The following is a 26,613-nucleotide window of genomic DNA, read 5'->3' on the forward strand; positions in this document are numbered from 1 at the left end:
TATCCACAAACAACTCATGAGCTACCTTATCAAGAATAATCTCTTGACTAATACTCAGCATGATTTTAGGCCATTCCATAGCACAAACTCAGCCCTCCTCTCCTTTGCCAATGTCATTAACCAAAATCGGAACAATAACAAACTCTCCTCCGCCCTCTTTCTGGATCTTTCCAAGGCCTTCGACATGGTTAATCACCAACTCTTCATACTAGCACTAAAAACCGTCTCCCTAGATAACCAGACTCTCAAATGATTCCAATCATATCTGAATGGTAGACACTAAGCTGTCCTATGGAAGGACAAATTATCTACCCTACTACCTATCACCCTAGGACTCCCCCAGGGATCTATATTAGGACCTCTCCTATTTTCTGTCTTTATTAATGACTTGCACAAGATCATCCTAGTCACAATCTGTGTTCAGTATGCAGATGATTCGACTTTAATATGCTCGGCCACCTCTCCTAGGGACCTTCATATAGTTTCCCAAGCCACTTTAACACAGTACAAAACTGGCTCCTTAATAGGCGGCTCATATTAAATCCGAACAAAACAAAACTATTGCTTTTCTCTCCCAACAGTAGACATCCCTTACCTGCCTTTACTATAAGATCTAACAATGGGACCATCATTTCTCCTGACCCCTCTACCAAACTCTTAGGAGTAATAGTTGACAATAACCTCAAGTTCAATTTGCACATTAATCAAACTATTAAAACTGTCAGTAAAAAACTTGGATCATTCTATAGGATTAAACCCTACCTACCTCCATTATCTAGAACTGCCATTGCCTGAACACACCTTCTCTCCACCCTCCTTTATGCTTCCTGCTTATTTACAAACTTGAGTAAGACTAACCTTAAACTATCTAGTTGCTATAATAACACTGCCAGATTCACCACTGGTACAGAACCCATCACTGCCTTAACCTAAACTCTCTAGGGTGGCTTGAGTTACCTAATCAACTTTAGGTCCATCAACTAATAGTAGCTCACAAGATTCTCTATCAGCCTGAAAATACGCCCGCACTCATTAACCTTATCACTCCCTACAGTAACCTTAGGGCACTGCGCTCATCTGACAAACTCTTAGTTCAAACTTTCAAAGCTAACAATTTAGCTGGAGAATCACTGTTTGCCAACTCCATGGGCAAAACCTGGAACTCCTTTCCTGTTGACCTTATTTCAGAACTCTGTCCAACACAATTCAAGAAAAATCTAATACAATACTTCAAACTGCCTGGCTTTGCCCATGCACCAATCCAGACCAATTAATACCAAATACTCCTGCTAAAACAAGACATCTTCCTCCACTCTGACTACATCCTAAGTGTATGCCTATAACCTTATAACAATGTGTTATACTGTTAGACTGATGGAGTATGAATCTATGTATGTTTGTATCATATACTGCTCTGATCTTGACAAATGATTTTACATCTTATATCCAACATACATCTTATATGTTGATTGTGACATCTTATATGTAATAGCATTTGTATGTATAGCTTGAGCTTTTCTTCCCGGGCCTCTGCTGAAAATGGACATATATCCAGTTGGACTATTCCGGTCAGCAAATGTAAAATAAAATAAAATAAATAAAATAATTCTGTTCAAGCTTCAATTACTGTTAGCAAGGTTGTATTGAAAGACACTGGATTCAACATAACATGGATGAAATCCTGGGATCCAGTAATTACTAACCCCTGACCTATAGCTGAGCAATATGGAGCTTATCTGAGTGTTGTATTGCTTGGCTATTACCCAAGACATTAGTGCATATTTACCATATACTCTTAAGACCAATTGCCCTTTGCATTTTAAAGGGCAAAAGTTGTGGTATTCACATCCCGTACTACTGGTTCCATTGCACATCCAGATATTTATGGCAGCGGCACAGGGGTTAGAAGACATAACCCCTGTCTATTCTAATTCTATTAAATTTATTGGAAAAGTCAGCTAAACTGTAAGTGAGAAGAAAATAGCCATAATTAGTTTGCGTAGAAACGTTAAGGATGCCATAATTCTCCTTGCATCATTTTATAGTATACAGTGTACCTAGAAGTGTATTTCTTTTTGGTATGGTACTGTGATTAAGGTTATATTACTTTAGTTCTTGATCAATATACACTGCTGCAAAAATTGAATAAACTTGCTGGATGGACATATCACAGCTAAATATTTGATAGAGCTACCATTTAGCAATGGTGGAGGGATGGGTATAGTAATATTAAGAAGTTTCCATCTGTCTTTTATGTAGGACTGAGTTATAATTGCATGCACTTTGATTTGCTAGCATGTAGGATTTTTAATTGGAGTCAGGAAGCCATTAATGGCGATTGCTTAAAGTAGTGTGGAAATTATTTTGAACCAATGAAAATGCATGGAATTATTACCTGTGTACTGGTGCTTTCATATAGGTTTCAAGAGGAATCCGTGCTCTTTACAAAAATGGTGAAGAAGATAGTCCAATGACTGAACTTTGTGTGAACCCAACATTGTTAGATGACTTAATATCATGTATTGAGATATCTCAAATCCAGACTGTACCTACTATATTCCATTAAAACTTTGTTTATAGTTACTTAGAAAGATAATGGTCAGATTAAATGGTTGGGTGAATCTGAAATGAAGTCATGTGGTACAGGATGATGCTGTACTGTACCCTGCCACAGGTTTTAGAGATATCAAAGAATAGTGCAAGAACTGCTTTCTTTTCTGAGGTTCCATAGTCCTTAAGTCTATTCATTCCTGGATGCAGCGGACCATACCTGCGCCTGATAGACTAAATGAGAGAGACAACTGAAAAACAGTCATATATCATTGATTGAGCTGGGCCAAGACAGTAGCCATCATAGTGTGGCTTGCATTTTGTCCCTTGTTCCCTCTGAAGTGCTAACCTAAAGTCACCTATATAAATGAGCAGAAGCATCATGAAGAAAACACACCTCCCCCACACTTGACACATCCTTCTTTTTCCCTCCTACCTACTGGAAAACCATCTCTCTTAACACTTTAGTATCAACAGGAAGTTTATGAAATAGCCACCCCCATCACATCTCCATATCCTCTCCATGGAGGAAATGAGCAGGCAGTGCCTCACCATACTTCTTCCCCCACTTCACACCACCTTCAATAGGTGCCTAAGCCACTAATCAAACTTTGGGCACCTGAGCTTAAGGTCATACTCAGGGCTTTATACGTTTAAACCAACAAAGCTGGCTGACTTTTTAACTGGAGCAGAAAGTAATAGCTGGTCTGGAGATGTATCAGTGAGTGAACTTAGTAACTGAACACTGGATGTGCAGCTGAGATTTTCAAGATTGGAAAGTACAGACCCAAGGAACAGAGAGAGTAAATCATGACTGCTCCCCACATGCCACATGTTTAATTAGCAGCATGGGCACAGGACAGGGAAGGATGGGAGTGAGTGGATGATGCCAGTTTATGCATCCTGGGGGAGGGAGGCAGCCTGGATCATTTCAGTACCAGCATGGATGCCCTAACCACCTCCATCCTTCAAGTGGTGCACCACTATGCTGGGAGGTTTTGCATGCTTGGAAGGACACATGCACCTTCCAAAGGCAGCCATTGCAGTGCTCAAAAAGGTGATATGGAATGTGAGGTTAGGGCATGCTCGCTAGCAGCAAGATGAGGCTGCACTAGTGTCCTCAATTTCCTCAATGGCCATGGACATAGATCTTCCACATCCTGTGTGAGACAAAGGTTCATAGGTAAATACTAGGCTAGCAGTCTGCAGACAGTTACAAGCTTATAACCAGAGGAAGATTCAAACCTGTACCTTGCATCTGTGAGGTAAATACCTTGACTATTATGCCAAACCCTCCCCTGGGTAAAAATGTGCATGCTGATCAATTCACTTAGGTGATGGTGTTCCTAAGAAAGTACTAGGTTAGCTGCCCTTGTAGGTCAATTTAAACCTAGCCCATTTCCCTTAAAGATTATAATCAAACCCTGTATCTTGTGTTTATGAGGTAAACTCCTTAACCATTATGCTGCCAACCCTCTTAGTTGCTCTAGTAGAACCAGTAAATGAGGAAGAGTTGATGGCAGCTGACAGACAACTGCGGAGAACAAAAAAAAAAAGAAAAAAAATGATTTTCAGGATAAGCAACACAACAGCAGCTGATGCTACAGAGGAAAACACAGGAGATCTTTTTACTTCTCTGCAAGAAATTATATTTAGAAAAGAAAAGTATAATGACCTGTTATCATCATCATCATCATAAGAAGAGGCTGTACAAAAGCACTGGCTGACTGTTATACTTTGCATTATAAAGGGCATGGGGCTTGTTAACTACCTTAAGTAATTCTCCTGACTTCACTTTCACTGGCATGAAGATGATTCTGTGGCACTATATTAAATTACTGTCTTTCATTTTTATTTGTATTGATTTACCAGAGTTGTGCACTGGTCATTTTATGTCCATTTGCAACACAGCCCAGCTATAGGTATTCACAGTAAGGACAAAAAAACACACAAGAAATATAAACATATGACATAGAGAGACTTCCTTTACCAATACATGATAATCAATAGTGCAACTAGAGTGTATACGAGTAAACATGACCTATTCATTACTAAGTCAAGATCCTTAGCCTGAGCTGGAGGTATCTTTTGGCTGGAGTAATCACAGATGGTGTGGTGCCCAGTAATACGATCACATGGAATACATGCATATGAACGAACGGCAATATTCCGACGTACAAAATGTCAAAAGCAGTGACCACAGTCTACACACTGTCAAATTTTCACACGCCGAATCCATGAACACCCAATATCTGCTAGAATTCGGCGGTGTAGCTTTTGAAATTTTACATGGGAATATGATGTAATTCGCACATTAACATAAAGAAACGTCCTTCCCTGCACCCAACAGTAAGCCGTCCTTATGTGCAGAGCATCTAGACAGCCCATTGACATATGGACTAGATGGGATTTCAAACACAGAAGGTATGTTGCAGCTATTTATACAGATTCAGAGCAAATACGCAGGTACAGCCATGTAGTATTGTAAAGGACTTATATGTTATGGGTGAGGAAGATAGTGTTGCCCATAACCCTGGTGTTCTAGGACATATGTACACTACCGAGAAAAGCCAAAAGGGGAAGGACACACTGTTTATTGAGTGCTATCAGTACTATCATGAAAAATGTGTTGGCTTGAAGCACTACTGGTACTGCATATGTAAGAGCAGGGACAAGTACAAGGGTCAGTGCATTACTGAATGTGGAGGTAATGGACATGTTCTGTGTAAAAGTAGTGCACACTTCCATGGACCAGATCCACTACAGTCCGAGGTGTGTCAGGTCCATGAAAAGATACGGAAAAGGACTCGCAGTTCTGTACAGGACCCTTGCAAGATAGTATCTGAGGTACTGGCGAGTACCTCCACAGCTGAGGTGAATGTGTTGCCTAATAGTAAGGCACTGAAGGAGAGTGTGACTAGGATTAGGCAAAGGAAGAAGGTTGCCATGTTCCAGGATCTGCAGTCCTTGCAGGATCTCAGTAGTGATATGCTACCTCTGAAGACTGGAGGCTTTGTAATAGAACATGGGGGTGATAGAGAACAGGGTGTCCAGATAGTATTACTGACAACGCTGGATAACTTAAGGCTATTGTGTGCATCTGAATTCCTTCTGGTGGATAGTACCTTCCCTATAAGTACCAGTCCGCTGGACCTGTCAGTCTCAAAGAAGGTAGTTCCGTTAGTGTACAGTATCCTGCCATGCAAGAGTGAAGAGTGCTATAACCAGCTATGGGCTATGGTGTTAGGTTTGTGTGGGAAACATGGGATGCGTTTGAGGCCAAATATGGTAATGTCAGACTTTGAGAGGGGAGCTGTCAATGCAATCCAGGCATTGTTACCAGATACTCTCACTAAGGGCTGTTGGTTCCACTTCTGCCAAATCATCTGGAGGCAGATACAAAGGGTACACCTGGTTAAGGAGTTCGGAACCGATGCAGCCTCTGCTAGTTTATGTAAGCAGTTACCAGTCCTTGCGTTTGTCAAGCCTGCATATGTGAGTGAGACATTTGCAGATATTGAAAGGGAGTTCCCTGACTTTGGCCAGCAGATCTGTGTTTTTTTTCAAAGTGAACTACCTGATATGTCGGCCAAGGCGATATGGCATGAGGGGCTTCATGGCAAAGAGGCATCCACCCCTGTTTGAGCTTGCATTCTACAACCAGTATGACACTACTGGCTTGGGCTATCCCTGCACACAGAATGCTGTGGAGGGGTGGAGCAGGCAGTTAAGGAGCCTGATGGGTAAACAGCGGTTGTTCCTGTTGGATGTGCTACATGCTATCCAACTGGAACAAAACCATGTAGAGGATCTAAAATCCAGGTGTATGTCAGGATTACCTAGTACTCCTAAGAGACGTAGATTGGACATCAAGGAACGTGCGTTTCAAAGCCTTGTGGAGAAATAGGATGAGATGACACCGCAAGGATTTACCGGTTTACTGGCCCAGCATTACTCCTTCTGATTCACAGTGTGTAGGGGACATGGAAACAGTGGTTATACGTTTTGTCAAGGAGCATAGATGGAAGTGTGGTCTTCATATTAACAGTGAGTGTTTCAGTACATGAGTGCATTGCACTGTCATGTTAGCATAACTATAAAAGTATAACAAAAAAAAAAGGTTAAAGGATCATAGCATGGATTAACACAAGTAATTGAGGTGGCACGATGTATTTGTTGCATTCGCGATGGACAGCAGATGCAAGACGTTCTAAACAAACTACTTTCCGGTGTATCTGCAATGGATGTGCGAATGTGAATATCGACATTCTGTATCGTGCAGCAGCAGCAAGAATTTCAAATGTCGAATTCGACATTTTCTATGTGCACAATTTGGCATTCTGTTGTTTTGGTAATGTATTTTTCGGCATTTCCGTTTGGAAGATGTAACGATCGGCTGTGTTATGTTCGATCATATGCATGTATTCCAGATCACATATGTATACTAACTTAGTATAAAGCAAGGTATGGCAAAGATGTTGGGCAGCATGGTGTTGTATTGGGTCTACTTTAATTAAACAAAAGTGGTATCCGTCGAATACAAATCCGTCGACATGTAAACAGCGAAACACAGAAACGAACGCACTAAATAGCAAAATCAGAAATGTCGAATTGTCATAGTTGGCCCATCTGCGGCATAGCTCCATAAGGTAAGTGTGCGATAGTTACGGACCTTAGGGTTAGGTTGCGGGTTAAGGTAAGTGCATAGATAGGTAATGTATGTAAGGTTTAGTGTAGGGTTTTGTTAAGTGTATGTGTGTGGAATATTTACTTTGTGTGGGTATAGTTCTGTAGGGTAAGTGTGCGGTAGTTACGGACCTTAGGGTTAGGGAGGGGTTAAGGGTAGTGCATAGATAGTTGTGTATGTGGGGTTTAGTGTAGGGTTACAAGTGGGGTTTTAGTGCTTTAATTTAGGGTTAGTAGTAGGGTTTTGGTTAGTGTATGTATGTGTTTTTTGTTGTTGTGTTTGCGTAGGTAGTATGTTATGGGCGGTGGGGTCGGCCGACTATTGCGGTTTCGATTTTTAAATTTCACGGTTTTGCGTGTTCGACATTATTGTGTTTCATTGTTTACATGTTGACGGATTTGTATTCAACGGATTCCGCTTTCATTTAATTAAAGTAGACCCATTGTATCAATACTGGTGTGAAAATGCAAATTGTGTGCATTTCCAGAAGAGGAATAATGAGAGAAAAAAGTAAAAAACAATGTATTTTGGCCAGAGCCCTGAAATTCCCACTGTATTTCATTGTTGTTCAAAAATAAAGATAAATTAATTATAGGCACTAAACAACCTATAATTGCAAAGTACCTTGCAAAGGTAAGGGAAAACAGCTCTTAAACTTTACAAGGAAGCACTAGGAAGCCTGAAACTGATTCAAGCACTCAGCTCTCCTTGTCAATAAGGAGAAATTAATTATAGGCATTAAACAGCCTATAATTGCAGAGTACCTTGCAAAGGTAAGAGAAAACAGCTCTTAAACTCTACAAAAAAGCACCTAAACAGGCATGTCCAAGGGTCAGCTTCCAGTGATTTCTTCTGTCCACCTGGTGAATCTGGGCATACTGGGGCAGTGCGGCAACTGCCTCATGTACACAGACAATCCTCTCCTCCTACCACCCAACACTACAACCTGTGAGAGATGCATTTACATAGCCAAACTGGAAGCTAAGCTCTCTCCGGCCAACATTGTGCTAGACAGTCAAGGGGAGAAGGTTAACACCTGCATTACACCTCAAGCAACTCATAGCCCTTCAAAACCCACACTATCAACACCCACACATAGCAACACTAAACCCACATATGCAGAGGCCCTTAACATTAAACTGCCCAAGCAACAAGGACCTCCGAAGCCAAAACGCAAACAAACACCAGTCACAATCAAAGTGACACATAGCTCACAACACTAGTGTGCCACCCAACAACAGCCCCTAAGGCAAGACAATGTACCCAACACTTTAGTCATAGGTGACTCTATAGTCAGGCACACTGATGTCCCAGTCACCAGGCTGAACAAGGAGAAAATTACAGTCAGCTGCCTGTCAGGTGCCAGGATCTGCCACATAATGCATGCACTCAAGTCACTCCACAACAAGTACAAATATGACTCTGTCATTGTCCATGCTGGAGTGAATGACTTGAGACGTATCTCCCTGGACCTCATGAAAAGAGACATGGAAGAGTTCTTGGAGCATGTGACCCAGGCAGGTATGACCCTAGCCCTGAGTAGCATCCTGCCTTCGCCCAGAATGATACCACAGTATGAGGACAAAATGATAGACTTCAACAATTGGCTAAGCTTCTGGTGTCATTCAAAGGGGATCCAGTATTTGTCTGCCTGGGAAGACATGATCGACAAACCACGATGCTTTGCCAGAGATGGTCTGCACCTGTCACCCCTGGGATTCAGGTTACTGGCTAAAGCTCTTGCCACCCCTATAGTGCCTTTTTTAGGCAGGATTCAAAGGATAAAACCACCACTGTAACAGATACAAGTATGCAAAATCTGAAGGTAATCCTACTCAAAGCTAGAAGTCTAAACCTCAAAATGCATTCTCTCGAGGCACTCCTAAAAATGGAGAACATCGATATCTGTGTAGTAACTGAGACCTGGTTCAAGGCTCCAGAAAGCACCCCTGCAATACCAGGCTACAATTCTTACCACACTTTTCGGCCACAAAACCAAGACCGAAACACTAAAGGTGGAGGAGTGTCCATATTCATCAAGGATATTCACACCTCCAGGCTAGTTGCCCAACACAATGCATCTGAAATTCTCCAGGTGCAACTAACACTAGGTAAGACTGCAATCCAAATTGTAGCTTGCTACAGATCCCCCACCATGCCCCAAGGTTCTCACTACACCTTTCTAAACATACTGGAAAATATTAAGATACAACCAAACACCCTAATACTGGATGATTTCAACTACCCTGCCATTAATTGGAAAAACTACTCGGGTACCAACTCCTTTTCCCAACGGTTCTTGGAATTCATAAATTCCAACGCCCTGGATCAATTAATCCATTGTCCCACCAGGGGAGCCAATATCCTAGATCTGGTCATTACCAACATGGGAGATAGAAGCTCCACACTAGTAGTCACCCCCTCATTGGTCAGGTCTGACCATAAGCAAATCACCTTTGACATCCACATCCCACCCCCACCCCCCAGTAAGGAAACCTCCTTAAAAAACTTCTCCAAAGCCAACTTCATGCTACTGAAGTCAGAAGTGACAAACTTCACAACACCCACGCAGATGGGATCTGGAAGTTCGACTGCAGAATCCTACACTAAGGCACTGTATGAGCACATCCACTTGTGCATGAATCTTGCCATCCCAAATAGATCCAAGATGCTCTTCTCCAAAAAAAGGAAGCCAATCTGGTGGTCCCCTGCTATAAACAAACTATACAACAGAAGGAAGAAACTGTTGCAGAAAAGAGGAAAATCCCAGGATGCAAAAAACTCCCTCACCAGCCTCAGTAAGAAGCTGAGATCCCTCATAAAATCCTCAAAAGCTAGTTACAAAAATAAAATTGTCAAAGATTCCAAAGACAACCACAAGGCATTCTATAGTTATGTCAAGAATCTAAATGGCAGTGCTCAGATCTGCTCTGAGCTACAACAGAATGGCATTAAATATACTGATCCCAAGGATATTGCCAATATCCTTACAGATCGATTTAGTGCCAACTTCACCCCCCTCTCACCCCCTAAAGGGCCCATCTCAATACCAAAAGATTGCCAAATTCCGATAATCACAGCCACACAGGTAGAAACTGCACTCTCCAAAGCTAAGAATACAGCATCCATGGGACCAGATGACATCCCAGGCTGTGTACTACATGAACTACAAAATGAACTGGCACCTCACCTAAGTGTCATGTTTAATCATAGCCTCACCTCAGGCTAAGTGCCCACTGAGTGGCGCATAGCTACAGTTATCCCACTCCACAAGGGAGGATCCGCCTTGGATCCCAGGAACTACCGTCCCATCAGTCTGACAAGCCTGATCTGCAAGGGCATGGAACGCATTATCATGGAACTTATAAACAAAGATATTGGCAACCTTCAAACACTGGTCCCCACCCAGTTTGGATTTGTGAAGGGCCGATCTTGTCTCCTGAATCTGATTGGCTTATTCAGATCAGTCTCTAGAGCTGTGGACGAGGGTAAGGTTGTCCACACAGCCTATATGGACCTCGCCAAGGCCTTCGACACCATCCCCCACTCTGGAATCATAGATAAACGTACTAAGCTGGGCATAAATCCCTACGTCACTCGATGGGTTGCCAACTAGCTTACTGACAGAACCCAGACTGTAAAAGTAGCCGACTCCAAATCCAGCTCCAGACAAGTGACAAGTGGAGTACCTCAGGGTTCAGTCCTGGGACCACTCTTGTTTGGCATCTACTTCTCTGAAGTACAGGCCAACACTAAGGGACTCTGGCTAACAAAGTTTGCAGATGACTGCAAACTGGGAGCCATTATCGAATCCCCAAATGATGTGGATATTCTACAAAAAGGCCTTACAGAAACAGATGCCTGGTGCCAGAGCCATGGGCTCAAGCTTAATGCCAAGAAATGTATAGTTATCCCCTTTGGAAAAAACATGTACCCATGAATTACCACATAGGTGGCAGGACGCTAAACATCGAAAGTGTGATGAGAGACTTAGGGACACAGGTGGACAGTGGTCTCACTTTCGATAACCACATCGCCACAACAGTCAGGAAATCCTTCTATGTGGCACACCTCATCACTAAGGGCTTTTCATCCAGAAAAAAGGAGGTCATTGTCCCACTGTACTCATCCCTCATTAGACCCATTATAGAGTATAATGCCCCATTTGGTATGTACCTCACAAGACATCTGCAACAGCTGGAAAGGCCACAGAAATACCTCACTAAAAGAATCACAGGCCTAAAGCAGATGCCATATGCTGACCGTCTAAAAAACCTCCAGCTATACTCTGTGGCATATCGTCTACTCAGAGGCAATCTCTGCTTAACATACAAGGCCGTGTCAAACCCTGAGCTGTTGGACATGCTCCACTTAAAGAAATCCCAATCCCTCAGAGCCACATGCTCCAGGGATCTAAACCTTGTCATCACAATGAAAAAACATGCTGGAGGGATAGGTTCCTGACCCAGAGACTCCCCATACTCTGGAATAGACTGCCCATACATGTCAAGCAGAGCGCCTCATTGGCCCTCTTCAAAAGGAACCTTGATGATTGGATGGGAGATAGGAAATTCACCCCAGGGATCATGTCAGTCGCTCTGCTCGGCAGGGGCCCAGAGAAGTAAATATTGTGGGAAGAAATATCCAGGGAATTGTTATGGCTAGGCTTGCACAGGCCCTAGGGCCGATAGCCTAGTACCAACCTATGAACCTAAAAATGAAACACAAGCGGCACTGATGAGCAGTGTAAATAAGAAGACCTGTGGCCATGCAAGGATTAAGGGAGTTTGTCATGGCTCTAGAGGAGGAATGGGTTGGGACAGGCCCTCATTTCAGTTACCCCAAAAGGTTGGCTAATGACCAGCACTGAAAATTTCACATCCCACAAACTAGCTTCAGTTAAAATAAACCTAAAGCTAAAGTTTAATTATAACACTTTGATCAAGTTATTCCTTTGTATTTCACCAATGTAATCTGAACAGCTACGGCTCATTAAGAGTAGGTGACTCCTATTCATCTAGACAATTCTGCAGTTAGTATAAGAAAAGGTGGAAATGATCTTACTAGATTATTTTACAAAATCTGGTCCACTGTGAACCCAAATGTATAATGTCATGGTCAGCAGCTTGCTCAGATCACAAAGCTCTTGGGGTGATTATATAGCTTGAAAGCTTATATAGCTTGAAAGCTTATATGAAAGGGTTGATGTAAAGATAGTTATTAAATGTTGGGGTGATACAAGATGGGTATAGGGATAACATTTGAATTGTGACTTCCTGTCCCACCGCTTTCCTCTCCTAGTCTTCTCCTGTCTTTTTACTTCCTTTGGTATGGGGAGTTGAATTCTGATTAGCTGTTATAATACAGGGGACTTTAAGATTTTTACATTAGAATGGGCAGAGGTTATTAAATGGCAGTACATTCCACAATGTTGACAATGCTCTTTCTGATTGAACAATTAAATAAATGGTGATTTACTGAACCTTTGATGCTAGTTTTAAGACTTTAGTTCTCCTGGAGCTAGTTTTTAGGAGAATGGTTCACCCTTCTACCTACCTCTTTGATGCATGATTTTGGTGCCATGAAGGGACAACCTCAAGAATGAATCCTTATGGGCCAAAGATTTATTGCTTGAGACAGAACAAATTTAAATAAAGGTTAATAACCACCTAGAAGTAAGGTTTAAAAGAGAGCCAGAACTAATTAGACTGTGTGCAGTAGTTAAATATATTGATTAATATTCTTTTACTGTAGTGTGTTGTGTGCCACATGTTAAAAGTTTAAAACACCTTTAAAGAAGTAGATTGTTTTCACCTAGTTTACTTTGTGATTTAATTCAGCTAATCATATTTTTACTGATTTTCAAAGATGTAGTCTGTATGAGATTAGATTTAGAGCCACACTTTTTCTTTGTGATAGGAATAGCTGTATCTTCATTTGAAAGCTTGCTATTGTAAAGTAACAAATGCAGCCAATGATGTTTAAGATAAGGAATTTAAACTGAGTTGGATGCCTGCAACTGGGACATGGCTAATCAGAAATGCATACATGAAAATAGGTAGACAAATACTCCTGGTAATTCACTGTTTGATTAACAATCTGGTGAAGAGGATTTGGGACTGACAGGAAGAAGGTAAGAGGAAACGAGGACATCCAGCAAAGAGGTGGATGGATTGTGTGAGAGAAGATCTGCAACAGTCAGACATGACTGTCAAAGAAGGCAGTAGTGAGTCACTGAATCGAGATTGAGATGGTGACAGTTAACTCAATATGCCACCTCCATGTAGAAAATGGGAAAAGGGGGCTGATTATGATGATGATGATTCATTGTTTGATTAAAAGACTTTTGTAATTGTTGAGATGTAGCCTATAATATATAAAACTGGGCATAGAAAATACAGGGGTAGTAAATGAAGGCAGTTTGGTAGTGGTAGAAAAACTCATGCAGAGACAATGAAGTTATTACTTACAGGTTATGATTTTGTAGTTCCACGCTATAGTGTGGGTCTGTAAGATGCCCAATTCTGATAAGGCATATTGTCTGTTACTACTAAAAAGATGCAAGTGTCCTCCAGGATATTCATGACAAATAACCAATACTCAGCTATTCATATATTAATAATTCAAAAACATAGCTCACTGAAAAACAAGTTATATCACACTTCATATCATCAAAGACAACATAAAATGGTTTATTAAGCAATGACCTCAAGTCCAGTTGTAGAAATTGTACTTCGAAAAAGGCAAAAACAGAAGTCATTCACACATCCAACAAAAAATAAGTATTAAGCTATGAAAATTTATCAAACAATTCAGTCACATATGTGCTACACCTGAGAAAGTATGACACAATATTTGTCTTCATTAATAATCAAAGCAATACTGATGTATGCTTTTGCAGGAGGGAAGGAGGGCTTCTCACCCAGTTTTTATATATCACCTTCACAAGCACATAGCTGTGGTGAAAGGCAACATAAAACAACTGCACTAATGTGCTTTACCACGTATTTCATAATGGCACTTGAAGTAGGGGATTAATGCTATGAGTTGTTAATGAGCTGCATCCGGCCACCTAACTGCCTGACTCTGAACGAGTCATTTAATTAGATAGTGCTCCCAGGCAAAGTCTGAAATCATTACATATGCATCAGTGTTCTACCCCAGTTAACAAATACCAATAAATAAAAAAAATAAATGACTACACAGTAATGTGAAGAAGCATTTAACTGGCAACTTGAACATGTAATTCTGAAAAGTTAAGATCTGATCACCATATACTTGACATAACACATGATCCCACCTCTGGTTTGGAGAGAAGCACACAGTGACATGATGTTGTAGAACAGATTAGTACCAATGGCTAATCTAAGCATCAGATACCTTCCAGTACATAAACTGAAAGAAGGGGAAAGTAATAAACTAGTGGTACAACCCTAAGACATTCATTTTCTGACAGACAGCTGATGTTTAGATGGCACTTAATGGAACTCATGGCATCTCATTAAGCTGAAGCCTATTTTTCTTCAGTCTTAGTTGTTTACTATGCACCATATATTAGTTGGTCACCGCATGCTAACTTCTGGGCCCGCTGTCACTGCTGCTTTAACTCATTACGGTAGCTGCCTGTGTCTTTCAAGCAATTTATGATTGTTCATGTCAACAATTTTTGTTCTATTAACCAGTATCTATATATACTGTTGATGATCCTTTATTTTGCCTGAGGTTCGAGTCAGCTTTAGGCTGCAAGACAGTCAGGTATTTCCCTGTGCTACTATTGGTTGGGGACACATGGCTGAAGTGAAATTCAGCAGGAGAAACATATGGTTACTATAAATTCACTGTACGCACAGATGCCTGTGGCACCATGCCCATAACCTCAATAACCAAGAGCACAGGGGGAAATAATGTCTGTTGCCCCCAAGGCAGCAAGAGACAGCAGGGAGTATAGCAGGAATCAGCAGCAGGACAAGTGGGCATGTCAGTGGCTGTAAAGTGCAATATGCAATGGGCAATGCATTTATAAATATTGTAGGTGAATCTTTAACCCTGTCACGATGTTCTTTAACCACTGTGACAGTGTTGTAGGTGAATCTTTAACACTGTCACAGTGGTTAGAGAACACTGTCTAAAACATATATGGAGCATAAATTTAATTATAGCAGCATGCAAAATTTCCTGCATTCTGTAGCACACATCTACATGTTGTAGTCTCAAAGACATATAGCACCCCAAGCTCATCACCATCATCATCAACCCTCCTTTTTCCCATTTTCTACATGGGGTTGGGGTGTCATCATCTGCTTCCAACTCTCTGAATTCACTGCCACTTTCCTACCATTTTTGACAGTTATGATTAACTGTTGCAGGTCTTCACTCACATAATCCATCCATCTCCTTGCTGGAAGCTCTTGATTCTTTTTGGCTTCTTCCTGTCTGTCCCAAATCTTCTTCACCAGAATGTCTTCTGCTTTCTTGCACATGTGCTCAAACCACCACAAGCTGTTCTCTTTGTTATTCCCTGCAAATGGAGCTACTTGGGCTTCTGGTCTGATGTCCTTATTTCATTTTTCCCACAGTGTGCATCCAACCACCCATCTCAGGCACTTTATCTCCATCACCTCTAGCTTCCTCAACTGCTCTGCCTTCACTGCTCAGGTTTTTATACCATAAAGTAGTACTGGTCGCACCACATTTTGTATACCTTGACATTATTCTGTCATGCACTAACCCTAACCAGTTGACTGCAGCCCCTCTGATTCTAGCTTTAACCTCCTCATTCTAACTTCCCTTCTCCTTAACCATCCCTCCCAGGTACCCAAAGCTGTTAACCTGTCCCACAATTTCCTTTCTATGTCACTTCACAGCTTCTTCTGATATCCCCAGTTGCTGCAATTACAACTGCCATGTCTGTACTGTTTCATCCAGTGTCCCTTCAGTTTTGCATGCCATTTCCTATCATTTGCTGAAGTTCCTGCTCAGAGTCTGCTTGTTGTGTTGGTTCCCTGTACATAGCCTGCACTAATTCTATCAATTTTTCTGAGACTTCAAAACATTATAGGACTACCCAAATCAGCTTTCTTGAGACTATGTTATATGTTTTCTCCAAATCTGTGAACACCCAGTTGAAATCTTTCATCATCTCTAGCTTCTTATCAACTATCTGTCTTGTTGCAAACATCAGGTCACCTATGCTATATCCTGATTGGAATCTGAACTGCCATCTCCCAACTTACTTTCTTCAACTCTTGCTACTCATTTAGCAATCACCCTGTCCAGAACTTTCATCCAGTGTGAGAGGAGTTTGATACCTCTTTACTGTCAAATTTGTGAATGTCCCCTTTGTTATTGTACACTGGCACTAGTATATTTATTCTCCAGTCATCTGGAATATGCCTTTCTCTCCATACTACTATCAGTAATCTCAGGAGCCATTTCTCACTGAACTCTCCCAACATCAAGATTATATCTCCCCTGACCTCATCTGAGCATGCTGCTTGCCCTGATTTCATTTTCCTTAGTGCTGTTCTTACTACTTCTATGGCGGGCTCCTCTTCTTCTTTCAGTGTAGGTACATCTGGGGCAGTACAGATTCTGCAGGGTTTTCTTTATTTTGAAGCTGCTAGAGGTACTCATTCCATCTGCCTTTGATGTTCTGTGGGTTGCGGAGCAAGAATCCCTTATGAAGGGTGTCTGATGACTATCCTTTCTGTCTTTGCCTTGCAACTTGATAGAATTTCTTTGTCCCATCTAATGAGTCACTTTCCAGAAGTTGGTAGAGTGCCTCTGATACCTCATTATTTTCTATTGCAACAGCTGTCTTAGCCACTTTGTTAACCAACCACTATTCCTTCTTAGCATAGTCCAAGCCACTTTGTTAGCCAACCACTATTCCTTCTTAATCTAGTCCAAGCCACTTTGTTAGCCAACCACTATTCCTTCTTAGCCTAGTCCAAGCCACTTTGTTAGCCAACCACTATTCCTTCTTAGCCTAGTCCAAGCCACTTTGTTAGCCAACCACTATTCCTTCTTAGCCTAGTCCAAGCCACTTTGTTAGCCAACCACTATTCCTTCTTAGCCTAGTCCAAGCCAATTTGTTAGGCAACCACTATTCCTTCCTAGCCTAGTCCAAGCCACTTTGTTAGCCAACCACTATTCCTTCCTAGCCTAGTCCATATTTTCTTTCTCCCTGTACTCCTGCTTTCTTTTAATGACTTACTGTACTTCTGCATTCTGCCAACAGCTTTCCTTATGTGCCTTATTTTCTACCTAGCTCAGTTGCATATCTTTTCTATAGTCCTCATAAATGCTGTCTTAAGGTGTTGACATTCTTCTTCAACTCCACTTATTTCCTTTTGTTCCTGAGGTACAAGAGCCATGGATATTTCCTTGAACACTTCTGCTTTCTCTCCAGTGAGATTTCAGGTCTTCAGTGTAGTTTATGTTGACTTTGCAGCCTTCTCTGACCACTGCTTGCTGCTGATTTTGGGAAACAGTAGTTTATGGTGTTGGACAACCATTTCACTGGGAATGACTTTGCAATTGCTGGTATTACACCTTCCTTACTAGGAGAAAGTCTACCTGAGTTACATGTTGACCACTCTTGTATGTGATCTTGTGACTGTCTCTCTTGCTGAGCCATGTCTTGGCCACCATCAAGTTATTTGCCAGGCAGAAGTCTAGAATGACCTCTCCTTCATTATTCATGTGGGCCCAGGCAGTCCTCATATCCTGTTCTGTCAATATTGATATGTGCATTCAGATCCCCCATTATTAGCACCAACTCATATTATCCTGCTCTATCTGTTAGGTCTTGTAACTGCTGCCTGAATGTAATCTTTTCCTCACTATCATAACCCTGCTGTGGGGCCTAGGCTGAGATTATTAATTCTGCCGTATCCTTACACTGAAGTCTGATTGCCATGAGTCTCTCACTGATTCTGTCAACATCCTTCACTGTCCTCTGAAGCCTCACCCTCACCACAATTCCCACACCATTTCTAGTCTGTTCTCCTCCTGAATAGTCGACAATGGATCTCAAGCCAAGTGGTTTTGCTGCACTGCCCTTGCACTTTGTCAGTGAACCTGTAGTGAATATAGCAATCCTTAGTCATGTTTGACAGGTTGATTGGTTTTGTGCCCAGCTTTCAGTCAACAGAGCTATCTCAGGTAACCCAAGTTGGGCAACTGGACACTGAGGTGATAATTAACCTAGATTTGCCAGCTTTATTTTGGGCACACACTGGCCAATAGGGGCACATAGGCCACTCTTACTATTAACATGGGTCCCTAGCATAGGTTAGAGGGGACATGATACTCAACCCACTTATCAGCAAATACCTATGCCCATTTTTGGCAACACAGCCAAATTTTTCACTGTTGAGTGGCTAGCCCTGACAGCACACAATCTGTCATATTTGTTCTTCTACCTAGAGGATACTGTGAACCACAGCAAATGCCTAATTGGCTGGTCTGTACAACAAACACTCTTTCCCCCAGTAGGCAACATTTGGAGTCTGTGCTGTTGCCCACAACTCCATTCTTGAATGAATATGAGGTGGAAACACTCATCATATTTTTGGGATTAACCCCACAAAGAGACAGGGAAAACATGCAGACTCCATGCTAGCACTGGCCAGAGGTTTTGATCAAACCATGCATATTGTGCATGGGAAGTGAGGACCTTAACCTTTAAGCACAACACACATTATTCATCATTTGTTTGGTTATTAAAGCTGTAGGCATGGTGCTGTGTGCTTCTCTGTACCAACAACAAATTAGTGATAGTCATGTTTTTCTGTAGCTGAATGTCACTTCAGCCAAAGGACCCAACCAAATGTAGTGCAAAGAAATAGCTCACCGCCTTGCAGCCTGATATTTCAGACAGATTTGGTATACCCAGCACAGACTACTAGAGCATAGACAAATATACCCAGTACAAGGGGCAAGATACATTACTGTCTAGTTCAGTAGCTAAAGAAAGTTAAAAGTATTGTTTGCTGTAATATTTCATTTTTTTTTTCTATGTAAGGGTGTTTCCTAAGGAATAGAGGCAGTTTTTAGAGGATATGATAGCAAGAGGTAGTAATTCCAGTTCCATTGTTAACAAAATAGGTAAATACTACTTTTTGAGTTTATAATTCCATCATAATCCATGTTTTTTATTCATTGTTTTATATTTAGCTGTAACCTGAGCAATCACTAGAGAGAATACTGCATAGATAATATGCCTGTCTTTTAATTAATTTTCAAGTTTTTTTTCACTGCTCACCCTGAGTCGATATATCCCTGGTTACTCTCATTTCTTGAATATTCCATAGCTCCTAATTTGATCTTTGGTAACACTTTGGCAAGACCTCCACCAAGAAGAGGTCTGTAGGCTCAGTAAATATATGGACCACCCTACACCAGGAGCTGGAGAGAGCTGGAAGCTGGTTTGGTGTTACTTCTGGCTTGGCTGACAGATGTTTAGCTTAACTACTCTCCTTGAAGAAAAATAATGCATCTGTGGGAGGATACACAGCCTTGTGAAGGGCAGTCCGTATGTATGTGGTAAAACATCCTCAGCCTGACCATCCTCACAGGTAAATGTTGCAGTATTTACTGGTCCCCACTGAGAACTCCAGCCTTTCCCAAAACCCTGAGCACACAGTCCTTACCCATCCCTAGAGAGGGATAAGCAGGGAAAGGTTCTTCATTCCTTTCTCTCCCAGTCAGTTTCCAGCAGCTGGGAAGTAGTTAACCCTGGGTTATCAGTGGTATAACCATAGTGTCATCCTTTTATGACATGGCATCAACATTCTCACAATTTTAAACTTGCTTGGGGTTGTTGCTTCTCTCTGTAGGGTAGTTTTGGTTTAGGTTTTCCCCAAGTTATAATCAGTATTGCTCTTGAGGTAAAGCTGACGGATACTGCTGTCAAATAGATTAGTATATCACTACACAGAGATGAAGCTAACTCAGATGTGTCCTTTAAGTATGATGCTTTTCTACAGAAAATTTGCCTGTCTTATTTTCTGTGAAACATTTATACAGTAAAATATTTTCCCTGGTAATTGGATGGGTATAATATTATTTTACTATACTGTCCATGTGCCATTTCTATTTATTACAAGTATGCCACATTTCTGAAGTGCAGCTTTCAAGATGAAGCAGTTTCTACATTTAATCTGAACTAATGTAAGACTGGGTGCTCATGATTGTGTTGAATATTTCTCTTAATTATAGTGATATTTCATATGAGTTTGTGAAGTTTTAATCATGTCTTGCTAGTTTTTTTTCCTGACAGTTTTATAAAAATACTTGTGATAATGCAGTAAGAAAAGTGCACATCTCTTGTTACCAGTGAGACTTTCTGAAAGAAATTTATCAGCAGCATATCTTTTGTGGGTCTAATTTTACTACTTTATGACTAGATTGTGTGTGCTTAAAAATATCCCAAAGCAACTCTCAAAGTTTCTGATAAAAACACTTAGTGAGTCCAGAAATCACTATGTGCTAGAAAGTTGGCCAGTTTCAAAATCAATAATTTTTCTGCAGTGCTCAAGGAATTCATTATTCCAAATATGTTTTGGGAAGAGAACTGAAGCGAAAAGGTGATAAAAATCATTACATGTTTTAAAAAATGGTGGTTAATGAGGTTTCATAGTAAATGATAGTAGTGCCACTTTTGAATTTGACTATCAGATATTAAGTACAGCAATGTTAGTATTGAATTGTGATAGTGTGTTTGATTTTGTAGGGCAGTATGAAGCAATGCTCATTACCCCCTTTCAAGGACCGACTGCATAAGCTTTCAGAAGAGCAAATGGAGAATGTATCAAATCCTGATAATTTTCATTTTACTGCCTCTTTATGTAGAGCTGCATCTAGCTATGCTTGTGCCTGGTACTGCCCCCCCCCCCCCCCCAATATGGGCTCAGCTCAACATTAAGTAAGTTGAGTAACCAAAAAAAAACTCTGCTCTTAAACTGTAGAGAGAGGCTGGCATAATGGTTAAGGAGTTTGCTTTAAAGACACAAGGTGCAGGTTTGATTTTCATATGGGGTAATTGGCTAAGCTTAGAATGGCTCTCAAGGGCAGTTAGCCTAGTACTGAACTGCAGACTATGAAAACAGCCAAACTCGCATTCAGAAATGAAGTAATATGCTGAAGACTTATAACGCTTCAGTTCTGACTGCAAATGATGTACTGAAGACCAATCAGGATGCGCTAACACTTTGTGCTCAGGGCAGCTGTCCTCTTCACCCACCCTAACTATACTTCTGTGTTTAAGTGTTATGCCACAACATTAATAAATACCATAGAATATAATCAATTCTTGAGTGCCCTTGTCTCAGCCAGAAATATGCAAAGGCTATAAACTTTGCTGAATAAAATGAGTAGGCATATTTAAGTGCTTTTAGCAAAGAATAGCATCATATCTGAATTAATACCCTTAAGTAGTTCTCAGTTCATGATGCCTCAGTCCCCTTATCTGTACACTGTTATACAGACTTGTGAACCATAGATACTGTCCATTTCTTGTTCTCTGCATGCCTGCAAGGCATGGTAGAACCCAAAGGACTTCGGCCCCCTCACAGCTGTTCCTATTTATGCTAAAGCCCAGTTTTTAACTGTAAAGTGTTTGATAGTAATGGTTTCACTCTTTGTGCCCTGTACTACAGGGGTCACTAATTCCCCTTATAACTTTATCTTTTTCTCTTATCCATTGCCTACAAATGGCTACTAAATGGTGTCATCATGATGGAGTAAATTAGGCAACGCCACAAACTATTTCTAGCTAGTTGTCACTAGTGTACTCTGTCACTGCTCTGGCTGCTGAAAACACCCACATAACTCTTTTGTTATTCTTACTTGGTTGTCAGTCTGATCCTCATTATTGCTGGAACTGGGTCTATCATGTTACTTTAGAACTCCTTTTCCGGATTCTTATATTCTCTTCTGACATTGGCTGTGGTTGAAAATGATCCCCTCAGTTACTGTTTAGAATTTTATTTTCTGTACTTTTACTAATTAATGTTGTATAGTATTCTAAATGTTATTTTATACTTATGCTTGCTTTCTTTTTTCACCGTGGAGCACTCCGAGTTGTTTGTTTTCCTTTTCACCAGAGGAAGTATCAATTTGTTACTTTGTTTGAAATCTTTATATTTTTGTATACAATTGCTCATCTAATCACCTCCTAACTGTACTTGGCACTCTGGTCATGGCCAAAAGGGTCCTAAGTCAAGCCTACCTGGTGAGCAAAGGGAAAATAAAATGCATTCAGTCTTTCATCAGACCTACTGACAATGGCAGCCAGTGCCAGCTGAAGGTGACATACACACACACACACACACACACACACACACACATATGACTGGCAGTAGATTTTTACGTACCGACTTGCCAGGCCTGACGCACAACCTTCAATGAAGGTACGCCCATTCACGCATGTCTCCACACAGAAGACGCTTTAGCTGAGAATCGAACAGGACAACGTCTTACTGTGAGGCAACAACGCTACCGCAGCACCACCACTGCAGGTACCTGTATATATATATATATATATATATATATATATATATATATATATATATATACACACACCATTTATTTCTGTGTCCTGTGTGTTGCACGGTCCGCTCCCCTGTGTTTTATTATTTTATTGGTACCATTAGTAGCTTGTTAAACACAATGAAATCTGTTTGTTATAGCAATTTTCAGGTCACACCTCTAATTTAATGGACATAGTCCAGCAAAATTCTTGCAGTAGATGCAGATATTTATGATTTATATCTTAATTTCAGTTTCCTGATTTAGTGTTTTCTTTTACACTTGCAGGTTATAAATGCTGTGGTTGATGGCCCTGGACAAATGACACTTCATTCCAAACCTTGGCTCATATGCGGTGGTGATGGATTTACACATTCCAATTTTGATGGCTGCGTAGAATCAGCTTTAAACATTTTACACACTTTAAAAATGAGTATCTAAGTTGTTATACCCTTGATCAGTAATGCCTTTAACTAATGTTTACCTTCACTGTATAACTGACCTAAAAGTCCATTTCTCTTGTAACAACCTTCAACAACTTTTGATAGTAGATAATCTGGAAAGCCGTACCTTTATGTGACTAGAAATGCAAACCTTTGAATACAAATTGTGTTTTTGTCTGTTAACTTTAAAAGATGCAGTATTTTAGTCATGAGGACTGCATTTACATCTTTATTATATGCCTGTAACTGTTCAGTTCTGTTACAAAAGTTCCCTCTTATCTGTCCCAGGCATATTTATTAATGGCCAGCATCCAATGAGCCAGACGTGATTTATATGTAAGTAGTTTGAATAGTGTATAATATGACATTTCTCTGCAACTCTACCACCCACATATTCACACTGCAGTTTTGCTGACAGTTTCAGGAGACAAAGATCTTTAACATCATTCATGGCCATTATTCATTTTCAGTTTGTGGTTTTTGCTTTGGCATGAAACCGCAGTTAACAGCACTGGCCAGCCCTGCACGTATCTGGCAGGCTTAGTCATTGCTGTAAACTGTAACTCCTTATGTTCAGTAGATATGCAGTTGCTACTACTACCAGAATATGACATGTGAATAAGTATGCTGTTAGGGCGAGTCTAGATTTCAACTGTGAATCAGGAAGCAAATTAGTTGCTTCAAACTGCCTTAACACTATAGTCGACTGAACTCATGGCAGCTAGTTAAATAGGATCCTTCTTCACCCTTTTCTTTTTTCTATATGAAATTTTAGGTGGTACAAGATAATCTAAACATGAATTTTAAAGTTTTTTCGCAGTATAAATAAATTTGATAAAGGATACTGAGAAGCCCCCCCCCATGGCAAATCCATTAAACACAGGTGCCTTTTTTTTAAATGAGGACAGACACCTAACATTGTCATTATAGAAGACATTATTATTCTTTACTTTGGATTTCAGGACTGCAACAGATCGTTTGATTATTTCAGTGAGTATTTTGCATGGCAGCATTACTGTCTTAGTTCAGATTTACATCCCCTCTTCTGAACTGGAACTCTTTTTGGAGTATCATAAGCCAAAGGATTATGTACTGCATTTGTGGACTGACCGTAGGGTCAGATAGGAAGTCAGACACAGTAACCTAAATGTAGGGCTCCTTTTTACAGTTTTAACAGTTGGTTGGCTTCTGAGCTTTGCTCATCATATCCTGAGTACTGGGACAGCTTGTGAGGTAAGAGTGGTGGGAACTACCCTGCCCAAATACCTCCTGCACTAGACCTTCAGGAAATCTTAACTGATAATACTTTGCAGATGCACAGAACAAGTTAACAAAATGAAGTAAACCAGCAAAAATGTCCATGGTTTATCTTAGAAGTGATTTGTATGTTTGTGTTGTGGGGGGAACTTTGATGCAATGGCAGTAGAGCTGGGAAATTTAAAAAGATGGATGGATACAGAGACTTACTGCAGAGGTGGAAAATAATGACATGAGGTAACATTGTTTCTTTGGCCCTGTGAAGCATGGCTGCAGCTGGCAGCCTGATATTGGGTTCTCTAGGTCAGCTTGTAGTGCTTGCACTTATTTACTACAAGGTGTAGTCAGTGCTGACCGATTTAATCTCATGTAAGTCTAACTACAAACAGATTTATTGGGATGCTTACAGAAGATTATTAGACAGTTGTAACAGTGTGAAAGTTTTCTCTTTTTAATTCAGTAGGAAAACAACATGAGCTCTGGGAAATTTCATCAACCCATCAGTGTTGTTAATTTACAAAGTAAATATGCTAGACTAATCTTCTTCATGAGCTAGCTTGCAGGAGAATTTTTTTTCTTTTTGCAGATCAATGTCACGGCTATAAATGTCTTGAGATGAAATTCCCCTCATATTTGAAAAACAAAAATAATGCAAAGTATTTTAAATTCTCAGTTTGTGTGGGGGACGACAAAGCCCTCAAATATTTCACGCATAAAGCTTCGCTGCCTGGACTACCTTAATTAATGTAATGAACTTCAGGATCACCTTGAGGAAAGAAGGTGTTTAATGTGGTGAGCTTATTTAAAAGGCGAGACACCAAGTGCAGTCAGCATGCCTGTTGTGACCATCACACAAAGTATATTTTGCCAGCTCCATGTAGATTAGATCATTTATTTCCATTTTCAGTAGTGTTCACAGTTGTAAAATGCAGATTAAAAACTTTCATTTTTGCTGTAAGAAATCTGTTCATATTATTTTCAGAATATTTTATTGGATATATATTTTATTTTATTCATTTATTTTTAAGAGACAGTTTTTTTCTGGCTCCAGCTTCCCTAGGGTTTTCAGCTGTGTTTTTTTTTTCTTGAGTTTTCCTAAAAGTATCTATGTGTATCTACATTTCATATTTTAGATCTCAGGCATAAACATTTAATTGCATGAAGAATAGAACAATAGCAAACAAATGTGATATTTGTCTAAACATTTAGCTTATATTTTCTAATTTTTACTAACTGCAGTTTGCAGCAGATTAAAGTGTAAAACTGGTTAGCTTGTTGGTGAATGTGTTTTTCCCAAGCTTTGCTACCCTAAACCATGCTTTCTTCAGTAGAATGTGTTCATGATGGCTGGCTGGGATGTGGAACTGAGCTGTGTGCATCTTACATTATACACAAGTATGTGTTCTGATGTAGAGGCTTATCAAAATGTCCAGCTAGTAAAATAGGCTTACTCAGCCTCTAGGATACAGTATGTTACGTAAGTGAAAACAGCAGTGATCTGTCTGTAGGAAGCAGCTGAGCAAGGAGCTACTCAGTCCAGAACAAAGTAAATGTCTGTCCTTCTATCTTATAATGTAACCTTTAGCCTTATTCTTGTGTGAAATAGATGGAAAAAAAATATTTCTGATACTGTGCTACACAGGACAGCACAGTGGCTCATTGCTAAGATCTCACAGCTGCACGAGCTGGATTTCAGTAATGACCACTTGTGAGTTTTCATGTTCTCCCCATATCCAACAGCTAGTTGATCGATTACATTAAATTATAGTAACCCTTGCCTTAGGGTTCCCTGTTAAAATCAGCAAACGCTTAAAATATTGAATGCTGTTTAATCAAACCTTTATAATCAAAATGGCGAAATCCCGAACACGTGGAACAGTGATTTTTTTCCCAGGGGAAAAAAAATCACTGGGCCATTTTTGGGACTTTGCCATTTCCCCCACTGTGGTGCGATCTCAGAGTTGGTATATTTAAGTAGGGGGTGTGGGAGACACAGCCCCCTACATCGGGAGTGTAGGGGGTAAAACCCCCCACTTTATTTTGTGCTTTTTTTTATTTATTTATTTTTTTTTTACGAAGCATCGATTTTTTTAAATAAATACTGGTTTTGTCATCTTCACTTCCTCAAATCCTTTCCACCCT

General features: G+C 40.5%; 1 protein-coding gene across 2 annotated transcripts in view; it reads left to right on the forward strand.

Annotated features, from left to right (window-relative positions):
• The window catches only part of RNLS (renalase, FAD dependent amine oxidase), a 1,470,556-nt gene extending 1,444,208 nt beyond the window's left edge, over positions 1–26,348 (forward strand). For both annotated transcript variants that reach the window (XM_044056304.1, XM_044056303.1), the window contains exon 7: positions 23,060–26,348. In XM_044056304.1, the coding sequence (XP_043912239.1) occupies positions 23,060–23,212 (153 nt within the window). In that variant the 3' untranslated portion in view covers positions 23,213–26,348. The remainder of the gene's footprint in view (positions 1–23,059) is intronic.
• The last annotated feature ends 265 nt before the right edge of the window (positions 26,349–26,613 follow it).

This window comes from Protopterus annectens, chromosome 14.part0 (assembly GCF_019279795.1).
Source record: "Protopterus annectens isolate FY-2018-M chromosome 14.part0, PAN1.0, whole genome shotgun sequence".
NCBI lineage: Eukaryota > Metazoa > Chordata > Ceratodontiformes > Protopteridae > Protopterus > Protopterus annectens.